This window comes from Medicago sativa, chromosome 5 (assembly GCF_051527215.1).
Source record: "Medicago sativa cultivar Bolivia chromosome 5, Bolivia_mono, whole genome shotgun sequence".
Taxonomy (NCBI): Eukaryota; Viridiplantae; Streptophyta; class Magnoliopsida; order Fabales; family Fabaceae; genus Medicago; species Medicago sativa.
Genome location: NC_140753.1, coordinates 69,255,594 through 69,266,950, shown reverse-complemented (window position 1 = coordinate 69,266,950; position 11,357 = coordinate 69,255,594). Strand labels below are relative to the sequence as shown.

Below are 11,357 nucleotides of genomic sequence, written 5' to 3'. Positions count from 1 at the left end.
ATCAAAATCTATTGTTAGAGCATAAAATCTAATGCTTTGGATAATGATCAAAGTCGGCCTGTTATGGAAAAACACAGGTGGTTGGGGAAATAGGGTGAATATTTTGCTCCGTTCTCCAAAAAGATTTGAATTTGGTGCGTCATATATTGGTCCAACAAACTGATGATGATAATGCGCCTTTCATCACATATTTGACAAAGAAACAAAGGAAGAAGCTTAACAGGTCCGCTTATAATACCCGGTCTAAGGGTGATCCTTCAAGTACTCCCCAATGAAGATTTTTTACTGGAACATTCGAGGAATTGGCAACTCCGAATCCCATCTTGCCCTGAAAGATTTTTTCTTTGATCATTGTCCTTTGTTGATGTTTGTGGCTGAACCAATGGGTCTTTTCTCGAATATTCCTGGCTGGTATTGGAACTCTATTCAAGTTACTTCTTATTGTCTGAATAATAGAGCTCAGTTGTTTCCCAATCTTTGGGCGCTTTGGGGTCCTGACGTTATTCCCACTGATGCTCTTCGAAACATGTGGCATAGTTGTACTTATGGAGGCATTTTCGTTCTTTCATCTCATATTTTTCGCGAAGGAAATTGTTGTGCGGATAAGTTAGCAAATCATGATCGCGACTTGACTGATGTTATTTGGTGGGATTCTCTCCCCACGTTTATTAGAGATGACTTTTATATAGACAGATACAGACTTCCTAGTTTCCGTTTTCCTTAGGTCTCTTGCTTTGTTTTTTGGATTTTTGTAGTCTGTTTTTCTGAGGGTTTTGGTTTGGTCCCCCTCTTGTACCGTTTTCCCCTTTTTAATAAAATTTTCTGAGCAAGGTGGTAGATGATGAGAGTAGCCTTGGGGTGCTAATCTAGTTGGGATGTCAAGTTATCTCCTGATGCCTTCCTTTGCTTTTGATTCAACAAAAAAAAAAGTTTCCGTGCATCAAGAAACTTATATAGTTAATTATGATGTCATGATGTGAGTAAATATCATGTTCTCAAGAAATGGTGAACAACTTGAATTGATCCAGAAGTATCATATCTTAACTTAAATGAGGACTTAATGCATTTTGCTAACTATGTATATCGTTGTATTTTATTTTTGTCATTATTAGGAAATACATATATTGGAGCAAAGTCAAGTTTACAATTTGTATCTTAGAGAAACAACAATATCATCCAATCATTAAGAAATGTTAGTAGTACATCAAGGAAGTATATAATACTCTTTATTAAGGATTATGATTTTATACATACAAAAAACTTGTGATTTTCTTATTCTATAAGGATGTTCTTTCAACAACTCAATATAAATATAATATATGAAGCATTGCTGATTTGGAGAAGAGTATTGAGATAGATTAGATCTTTCTACAAAGTCATCGTCAAGTAAAGCTTTTGAGTAGCTACTACAAAAGATTATTTCAGCTTATTCGTCTCATATATAATTTTCTTTATGAGGGGGAAAGATAAATGTGTTCTGCATTCTTTTTCTCTTAACCATGATTTTATCTCATTCGGTTTTCATGGTAAGGTTTTTAACGAGGCAGGTTATCAAACAAAAGGATGTTGCACTTTTTTTTCTTCACTAGAATTTTTTTTCCATTGAGATTTTCTCTAGTAATATTTTAGTGAGGTATATCTTCGATGAACATCCAAAGGGAAGTGTTATGAATATTATTGTGGATGTCCATAGGTCATAGACTCATAGTTATTTGGCTCATTTACTCATACTCTTCTATTTACCTATAAATAGGGTTCATTTGTAATAGAGTCACATACATAAGAAATATCGAAACTCTCATTTTTCTCTCTTTCTCTTCATCATCTCCAGTTTTATAACAAAATTAACATTTAATAATAATTTAAGGGCAAAAAAATATGTTTCAATTTATTTTCGGAGACTCTGTTGAATATTTTCTCCAAACTTTATGGGCATTTTGTAAAGTTGAATTTTTTTCACCAATACACTAGTGTTTGTAAGAGGAACTCAACTTGAAGAAGTCCAAGTCTCCGCTTCTGGACTCAATAAAGTTTTTATTTTCTTAATCTGTCACTTTTTGTATAAATTACTGATTGTGATTTCAACTTAATTACTACTCAAATTAAGATTTCAACTTAAGTGCTATAGTACGGTTTAAAAGTCTTGGTCTTCCTTTATAGAAGATGTTATTTAATTCGATGAATTTTTCCATTTATCTCAATCCCTATCCATCTTAAATCTACACCAAACATTTCTATGGATGCTAATGACTTAATGTTATTGTCAATTATCATATCACTAAAATTGCAACCACAAAATATCTTCTTACTGCTACTACAAAACAAGAGCACGCCAAGACTCAATTTGTGAAACGTTTACTCGACTTTTATATGTTTCCTATATAAATCAATAGAGGCTAATCAATTGGTACATCCAAAATCATAAAGTAACAAAGAAAGAATATTGAGAAGAGAGTATTAAGTGTAAGTTACTCTAAATGGGGTCCTTTTTTATTTTAATGCCTTATTTTACCTTTCACTTCTTCTTGTTGCTACTGCTTATTCATTTTACTTCCTACACTTTTTCACTATGCAACCTTCATGACAACTCTGCCTTGTTACAATTCAAAAACTCATTTTTTATCAACACTTCATCTCAACCGGACGATCTGGACTTTGGTTGTTCTTCCTTTTCTTTCAAGACAGAATCTTGGAAAAATGGTACTGATTGTTGCAAATGGGATGGTGTCAAATGTGACACCATGTCAGGTCACGTGATAGGTCTGGACCTCAGTTGCAACAATCTGAAAGGTGAATTACATCCCAATAGCACTGTCTTTCAACTTAGACACCTTCAACAACTCAACTTGGCTTTTAATGATTTTTCTGGGTCTTCAATGCCTATTGGTATTGGCGATTTAGTGAATCTCATACAGCTAAATTTATCATATTGTGACCTCCGTGGTAATATTCCCTCCACAATCTCTCATTTCTCAAAATTAGTATCACTTGATCTTAGCGGTAATTGGTACTTGGGAATTAATCCATTTACATGGAAGAAACTCATTCATAATGCTACTAATTTAAGGGAGCTTTATCTAGATTATGTGAATATGTCTTCCATCAGAGAGAGCTCTTTGTCTATGCTAAAGAATTTGTCATCCTCTTTGGTTTCTCTTAGTCTATTAGAAACTCAGTTGCAAGGAAATTTGTCAAGTGACATCCTCTCTTTACCTAATCTTCAAAAACTATATTTGTCATATAATTATGACCTTAGTGGTCAACTTCCAAAATCCAACTGGAGCACTCCTCTAAGGTACTTGTCCCTATCTGGCATCACTTTCTCAGGTGAAATTCCTTATTCCATAGGGCAATTGAAGTCTCTTACTCAATTAATCCTTTCAGATTGCAATTTTGATGGGATGGTTCCTCTATCTTTGTGGAACCTCACTCAACTAACATACTTGGGCCTTTCACATAATAAACTTAACGGTGAGATCTCCCCATTACTTTCAAACCTCCCACACCTCATTTATTGTAATCTTGGAGTTAATAACTTCAGTGGTAACATCCCAAAAGTTTATGGAAATTTAAACAAATTGGAATATTTAGCACTGTTCTTTAACAACCTAACAGGCCAAGTTCCATCATCACTTTTTCATCTACCTCAACTTTCTACTTTACGTTTATCATATAACAAACTAGTTGGCCCAATTGCAATTGAAATCACAAAACGTTCAAAATTGAGCATTGTGAGTTTGGGTAATAACATGTTAAATGGAACAATTCCACATTGGTGTTATTCTTTGCCTTCCTTGTTAGAGCTGTACCTCAGCAACAACAATCTCACAGGGTTCATTGGTGAGTTCTCAACATATTCTTTGGAATATTTGTATCTCTCTAATAACAACCTACATGGTCATTTTCCAAATTCAATATTTGAACTCCAAAATCTTACCTACTTAGATTTATCATCAACAAACTTGAGTGGTGTTGTGGATTTTCACCAATTTTCAAAATTAAACAAACTAACTTCCCTCGTTCTTTCACACAATAGTTTTCTTTCTATCAACATTGATAGCAGTGCTGACTCCATCTTACCCAACCTTGTTTACTTAGATTTATCTTCTGCTAACATTAATAGCTTTCCTAAATTCCAAGCACGAAATCTGCAAACATTAGCTCTCTCCAATAACAACATTCCTGGGAAAATTCCCAAATGGTTTCATAAGAAGCTCTTAAACTCATGGAAGGACATTATACACATTGACCTCAGTTTCAACAAGTTACAAGGTGATCTTCCAATTCCACCTCATGGCATTGAATACTTTTTAATCTCAAACAACAACTTCACAGGAAATATCTCTTCAACATTCTGCAATACATGGGGCTTGATTGTACTCAATTTGGCACACAACAACTTCACAGGAATGATCCCAGAATGTTTGGGAACACTTCCTTCTCTTTTTGTATTGGATTTACAAATGAACAACCTCTACGGAAGCATTCCTAGAACTTTTTCCAAAGAAAATCAAATTGCGACCATAAAGTTGAATGGCAACCAATTGGAAGGACCACTACCAAAATCATTGGCTCAGTGCACACAACTCGAAGTTTTAGACCTTGGAGAAAACAACATAGAGGACACATTTCCAAATTGGCTTGAAGCTCTACAGGAGTTACAAGTACTTAGTTTAAGATCAAATAAATTTCATGGTGCAATCACATGCTCTAGCACCAAACATCCATTTCCCAAGTTGAGAATTTTTGATGTCTCTAACAACAATTTTAGTGGGCCCTTGCCAACATCATGCATCAAGAACTTTCAAGGAATGATGAACTTGAATGACATTCAAATTGGTTTGCAATACATGGGTAATTTTGAGTACTACGACGATTCAGTGGTAATCATAATGAAAGGTTTTTCTAGGGAGCTAACAAAGATATTGACTACTTTCACAACAATTGATTTATCAAATAACTTGTTTGAAGGAGAAATTCCACAAGTCATTGGAGAATTACATTCTCTTAAAGGCCTTAACCTTTCGATCAATGGAATCAAGGGTACCATTCCGCAATCTTTGAGCCATTTGAAAAATTTGGAGTGGTTAGACCTTTCAAGGAACCAGTTGACTGGTGAGATTCCTATGGCTTTGGCAAATTTGAATTTCCTTTCATTCTTGAATCTTTCAGAAAACCACCTTGAGGGAATCATACCTACAGGTCAACAGTTTGGTACATTTGGAAATGATTCTTTTGAAGGAAATACAATGTTGTGTGGATTTCCATTGCCTAAATCATGCAAAAATGAGGAAGAATTGACACCACATTCAACATTTGAAGATGAAGAAGAATCAGGATTTGGCTGGAAAGCTGTTGCAATCGGATATGCATGTGGGGCAATATTCGGGTTGCTCTTGGGATATAATGTATTCTTCGTCACTGGAAAACCGCGGTGGCTTGTAAGACATGTTGAACATATGTTTAACATACGACTGAAAAGAACAAACAACAGAGCCAACACAAATGGTAGAAGAACGAATTAATTTGATGATACAGCTGTTTGCATTTAATTTGAACTTCCTAGTGTAAGGGATGTAGTCTGTATATCTTTTAATACCAGTGTGTTTATTTCAAGTTGTTGAACAAATAAAGAAATTATAGTGTGATCAATTGCTTTTCTCATACTTTCTGACTTCTGAACTTTTTTTTATACACTATATGTATCTCACAAAAGTTTCAGAAATAAAATTAGCTTTAAAATGCAAAAGAAAATAAAATTAAGATATGTGGCTAAGCACTGAACCAGCTTGGATTTGCTATTTTTAAAACTGTCAAGTCCTTATTACATAATAAGAAACTACACCAATACAACCATTTAAGACATGTCAATTCATATCAATAAGAAACTAAATACAAATACTAATCTAACAGTGGCTGCGCACAAACCAATTCGCATAATATAGTGTGCTGCGACGAAGCTGAGGCGTTAATTTTCACCGTGGTGGTTTCTCTAATGGAATGAAGAGTAAATATTTTGGTGAATATATTGGTGCCATTGCCCGATACTATTAGAAAAAGAGTAACTGCCTCTACCAGAAAAAAAAAAAAAAGAAGATAACGAGTAATAACCAACTAAGGAATGTATTTCTTTTCAACTCATATTCATTAGAATTCATTTATTATGTTCTTCTCTTTCATTGTGTATTCATTTTATTTAACCATCTTATAAGGACAAAATTAAAAGAAAGCACCCCCTTCATGAGAGTAATAGTCGTGTGTCTCTTGTCTTTCGAAAGATTTTGTTTGACCTCAATGTGATATCTACTGCTCTAAATACATTTTTCAGAAGCAAAGCAACTCAAATGTTGACCTTTATGCATCGACGGAAACTTTAATTTAGTATTCTACCTCATTATAGTTTGATTCAGCTTAAGTGTTCAACTAGGAATGTGTAAGGTTTCGCAACAGAACAATTAAATGTTGAATCATATAGTTTGTACTACTATCTTCCAGACATTAAATTTACAAAAGCTGGATTTTCATAAAAAGATGAAATATTCCAATCCTCAGTTGTAGAAGTTAGTGTCATAAGAGCAACCACAATAGATCTCATACTTGGACGTAGTTGTGGATCTCTCATTGTACATGCTTTGGCTAGTTGTGCCATCTGCAAAGTTGAAAAATGGCCAAACATTTATTAATGTTGAAATCATTATCATCAAAATAAAATAAAATTCCTTACACAACTGGTACCTTGCAAACTGAATCAATTGAGTAGTTATCTCCAAGTCTAGGATCCACCAAATTTTTTATACCTTCTGTTGGATCTTGCTCATAGCCAAACACTTCATCAAACTGCCAAATAAATTAACAAAAAACTTAACAAGCAAGAAAGGAAAACGTTTCGTTATGCTTAATTAGTTATGCAAGTAAAATTCCTATTGATAGAAAAAGTGATTTGGAACTTTTGTACAGTCTTAACAAACATCATTTATCTTTATGTAAAATTATTAGGATGCCAATTGAAAATTATAAAGGAGAATCACCACAGCCACAAGGCCTTTGACTTGAGGACCATCATTGATTACAGCTGCTTTAGCAGAAATAAGTTCATATAGAACAACACCAAAGGCGTAGACATCTACTTTCGGAGAAGAAGAGACACCACCACACGCATATCTGTAAATAAGGAAATGGAATCATCAATCTTACGCTTTTGAAAAATGAACTCATTTTATCTCAAATTCTATGTCTCAAGTTAAATAGCAATCCATTGAAGATAATTGATCATACTCTGGTGGCATGTAACCGAATGTACCCTCTGCAACTATAGTTGATGAAGTTGAATTTCCAACATCAGCAAGCTTGGATAATGCAAAATCTGCAACCTGCGGTGCAAAATGAATAATGAAGAGTTCCCATCATAATACTAGTAAGAAAAACAGTAAAAAAATAAAAAATTTGTTAAAACTGTAATATGACTTCTACCTTTGCACGAAAGCTTTTGTCTAATAAAATATTTTCCGATTTTATGTCACGGTGGATATATACAGGTACTGTATGTTCATGAATATATTCAAGACCTCTGGCTGAATCGAGCGCAATTTGCATCCTCGTATACCATGACAAAGGTTCTCTTTCTGGTAACATTTTTTACTTGATCAGAAACTTTACAATCACATATTCACATCAGTGCATCATATATATTTTCGTTGAGTTTATGTCACCTGAATCGTGAAGATTTTGACTTAAGTTTCCATTGTCAATGTATTCATAGACAAGGAAGAGAAAACCTTCGACACAATATCCAATCAAACCTACCTACATGGTCACAAATAGGTTGATAAAATTAAGAAAGTAAAAGATAATAATATAAAACAGTGTAATATAATCCATGAATATAGCAAACATTAAACAGTCTCACATGATTAGGACTTTTTCTTTTAAATTCTAGTTTCTTAAACAGCAATCATATTTAGTAATAGACACATAAACTAATTACCAGGTTCAAGTGATGCACAAGAGTTAAGACTTTCAATTCAGCACAAAATTCTTTGGATGCTTTCACCTTCATCTTCTTGATGGCGGCTTTCTGCGTAAATCAAGACGACTTATTTAATACCATGATATAAGCATTCCTAAAGACTATATAGTAGGAATAATTGCTCACATGTTTTACATGCATTATGATAATAAAATAGAAAGAAAGTGGAAGCTTTATGTAATTGAGACCATGCAAAGGATAACAGACCTGGCCTCTCAGCTCTGCATAGAAGACTTCTCCAAAACCACCTTCACCAATTTTATTAGCCATGCTGAAATTATTTGTGGCAATGGATAGTTCTTTGTATGAAAATTCTTCTGATTTTTCCACCATAATGCTTGTGATGTTGGTACCAATTTGAGCTGAGTTCATCTTGGAGTCATCCATAATCAAATTTTTCTCCCATACCTTCTTCTTTAGGTAATATTTAAAATACACAAACAATGACAATAATAAAATCCCTGCTAATACTCCAACAGATATTCCAGTAATGGCCACAGTTCCTAGACCTGTTCGTGTAAATTATAACACATGAGATGAAAATAACATTGGCATTATAATGTTAAGGATATCTTTACCTTGGCATAGATATAGACATTGATATCAAACTTCAGCAAAGACAATAATCAAATAACCAACTTTTTGAAGGAGTAAGAAGATCAAACCTACTGTGCTGCAAAAGAAAATGAAAATTTATTATAATGTTTTTTCAGATAAAGTCAAAAAAAATTAAAACTTGATGTAAATTAACATGGAGAATAAGGGTAGAATTTATACCTCGGGTGAAGGGGCAAATAGCTTCCATTTTGATCTGTAAAGTGAAAGGACAAAAATTGAGGCAAACCCGACTCTAAAGTAATCAAATAAATAAGCGCACAAGAACACAACGATTGATTACAGAGTTCGGTCGATTGCTGTAAAGAATCATGGGATGACAGAACCATAGATCATACTCACAAGAGAGAAAGAGAGCATAGGAATACTCATTGAGATAAAAGTTCATTAAGGAATCATATATTATAGATTGATAAAAGATATTGAATCATGTACACAATAGTGTTAGTATAATTAATAGAACCCAGCTGCATAACTAATTGAGTAACTAACTCCTAACTAATTCCAAATTAACTAACAATAGCAAAACTCTAAGAGCACCCACATCCATGCCACCCATATGGGTGGTATAAATGGGTCCTACATAATATATTATATTACTTCACACTTCTCAATTATTTAAACCACTCAACTACATTTTATAAATATCCATACTACTCTTCTAAAACTCTAAAATGGGTCTCACTAGTCTTACAATATACTTCAAAAGTAATAATAAAAACACACACCTATTATTAAAAAATAATAAAAGTGAGCAAAAGAAAGGAAGGGAAGGTAAGGACACCGCAGTAATGCAGAGCCACCATGAAAAAGTAAAGACACGGGAGTAATGCTAATTATCCATACTACACTGACAAGATTGCATTTGGCTCAGTTATACCACGGTGCAAAAACACCGATAATTATGCTCCAACTATCCTAACATGTACTACACCTCGGACTGCAGTCGCAGAGTGACTGTTGTCTATTTTAGTTTTCTATTATGCAATGCTTACGATTGCAAGTTTACCTTAATCTGTCGCCCCCCTGCACCGTCTATCCCTCCTAGTTGTATCACAACTAACGAATGGACCAAGCCCAAAGGGCAGGGGCTCTAGCTACACTCCGCTTTGCTACTATTAGAGATAGTAGATTTTGGTACTTAATGGTGCCTATATATAGATGTAATCACCTCATAAAAAGGTCAATTTTCTCATTTGCAATATTACTCATTACCATCAATACAAAAAGTTTTCTAACTTTCTCTCAACTTCATCTATGGATGTCAAGTTTCATAACAGCTACGCTCAAGTGTTTGCCCACTAATTAGTGAATATAAGATCATATTCAACACATTCAGTCCTAGATATGCTTATTGACAAAATCTAAAATCAAAATATCCAACAATAAGTTCTAATGTACTATTTCATAATAAACCCACTTTACAGAAAGTACAAAATCCCCATTTAGAGTTCATACCAGAAATCAATTAAACCATGACAGAAAAATTTTAAAAACTAACCTTTCCCTGGAATAAAAACAAGACCACTTTCTTTGCTGAAATCCACACCAGGGTTGTACCTCTGCAGCAACTCAGCCTCAATTTTGGTATCCTTTGCAATAGACTCCACAGTATCCTCACTTCTAAGTGGATATGTAATGAACAAACCATAATCCATAGAAACCTCTCTATTCCCACAAGAACAATTAACAGTAACATTAATCATTGCAAAATCAGGAATATTAGTTGGTCTATAAACATTGAAGTTTTGCATCCAAACATCAGTGGTCAAATTTGAAAAACTCTCTTCTGCAACTGATGTATATGTTTCTCCTGGTTGAAGCTCATATAGAAATGTATAAGCAAGAAACTCTCCATTAATGCAATCACAAGGGAAGGGAACGTTAACTCTTTGGTTTTTGTTGTTGGCCATGATGATATCTTGAGGTTTTGAAAGAACATTGGATTTCATAATGGTTGAAATATATGTAAGGTTGGAAACATTGGTTAAGGTGTATGAAGCTAGAGCTAAATTACAACCTTTGTTACACTTTGATTCTGTTATGACTATGAATGATGTTGAAGCTAGTAACAAGATGATAAGAAGTAAGAAACTGAAACTGGTTTTCATTGAGTTGAATATAACAAGTGGTTTTTGAAGAGAAGAAGAGAAAATTGAAGTTTTTGTGTTAGTGTTAATGAATAAATTAGTGTAAGAAAGAAGATAAGCTAATACTTTAAGCATGTGTGTAAGAGGTTACTAATTTCCGCGTAGTGTTAGTGTTAGTGTTGTCGTCATGAACAGACATTCATGTTGGCAACTTGACATGTTGGTGTGGAAAGGGACCCACACATCCACTTTGCCTTTGAGTTGACTTTGATACAACTGGTCCATCCTATACTTTGATGGACCACATTTTAGTCTATGTTTGGAAATTTAGATGGAAGGGAAGAAATAACTTTGAGAAGTGAGTGGTAAACGTTGAAATCTTTTATCTTATGAAATATCTGGCAATTTTAAAAAAAACATTGTTCACTGTATTTATATAGTGAACAATGGATAAGATGCCGTATTGTTCTTTAGGATTTGTGTCCAAACAGTATTTCTTTTTGTGTGTATATACAATGATAATAGTCATTAAAAATTCATATATGTTATATTTTCCAAATTTAATGAATTTTTTAAAATACACGGAGTGGTATACGTTATATTTTCCAAATTTAATGATTTTTTTA

The 11,357-nt window shown here is 33.7% G+C and overlaps 2 protein-coding genes across 2 annotated transcripts; one reads left to right on the top strand and one right to left on the bottom strand.

Annotated features, from left to right (window-relative positions):
• The first annotated feature begins 2,352 nt into the window (after positions 1-2,352).
• Positions 2,353-5,652, top strand: LOC146924418 (receptor-like protein 7). Its single transcript, XM_085709446.1, has one exon. The coding sequence runs from the start codon at positions 2,478-2,480 to the stop codon at positions 5,523-5,525; it is 3,048 nt and encodes a 1,015-aa protein (XP_085565572.1). The 5' UTR covers positions 2,353-2,477; the 3' UTR covers positions 5,526-5,652.
• Positions 5,653-6,320: 668 nt separating this feature from the next.
• LOC146924417 (lysM domain receptor-like kinase 3) lies at positions 6,321-10,989 on the bottom strand. Its single transcript, XM_085709455.1, has 11 exons — positions 10,143-10,989; positions 8,804-8,837; positions 8,692-8,699; positions 8,234-8,535; positions 7,985-8,074; positions 7,710-7,803; positions 7,471-7,622; positions 7,276-7,370; positions 7,029-7,161; positions 6,736-6,837; positions 6,321-6,649 (listed from the first exon to the last, which is right to left on the bottom strand). Exons 1-11 carry the CDS (start codon positions 10,864-10,866, stop codon positions 6,485-6,487), a joined length of 1,899 nt encoding a protein of 632 aa, XP_085565581.1. The 5' UTR covers positions 10,867-10,989; the 3' UTR covers positions 6,321-6,484.
• Positions 10,990-11,357: the final 368 nt, after the last annotated feature.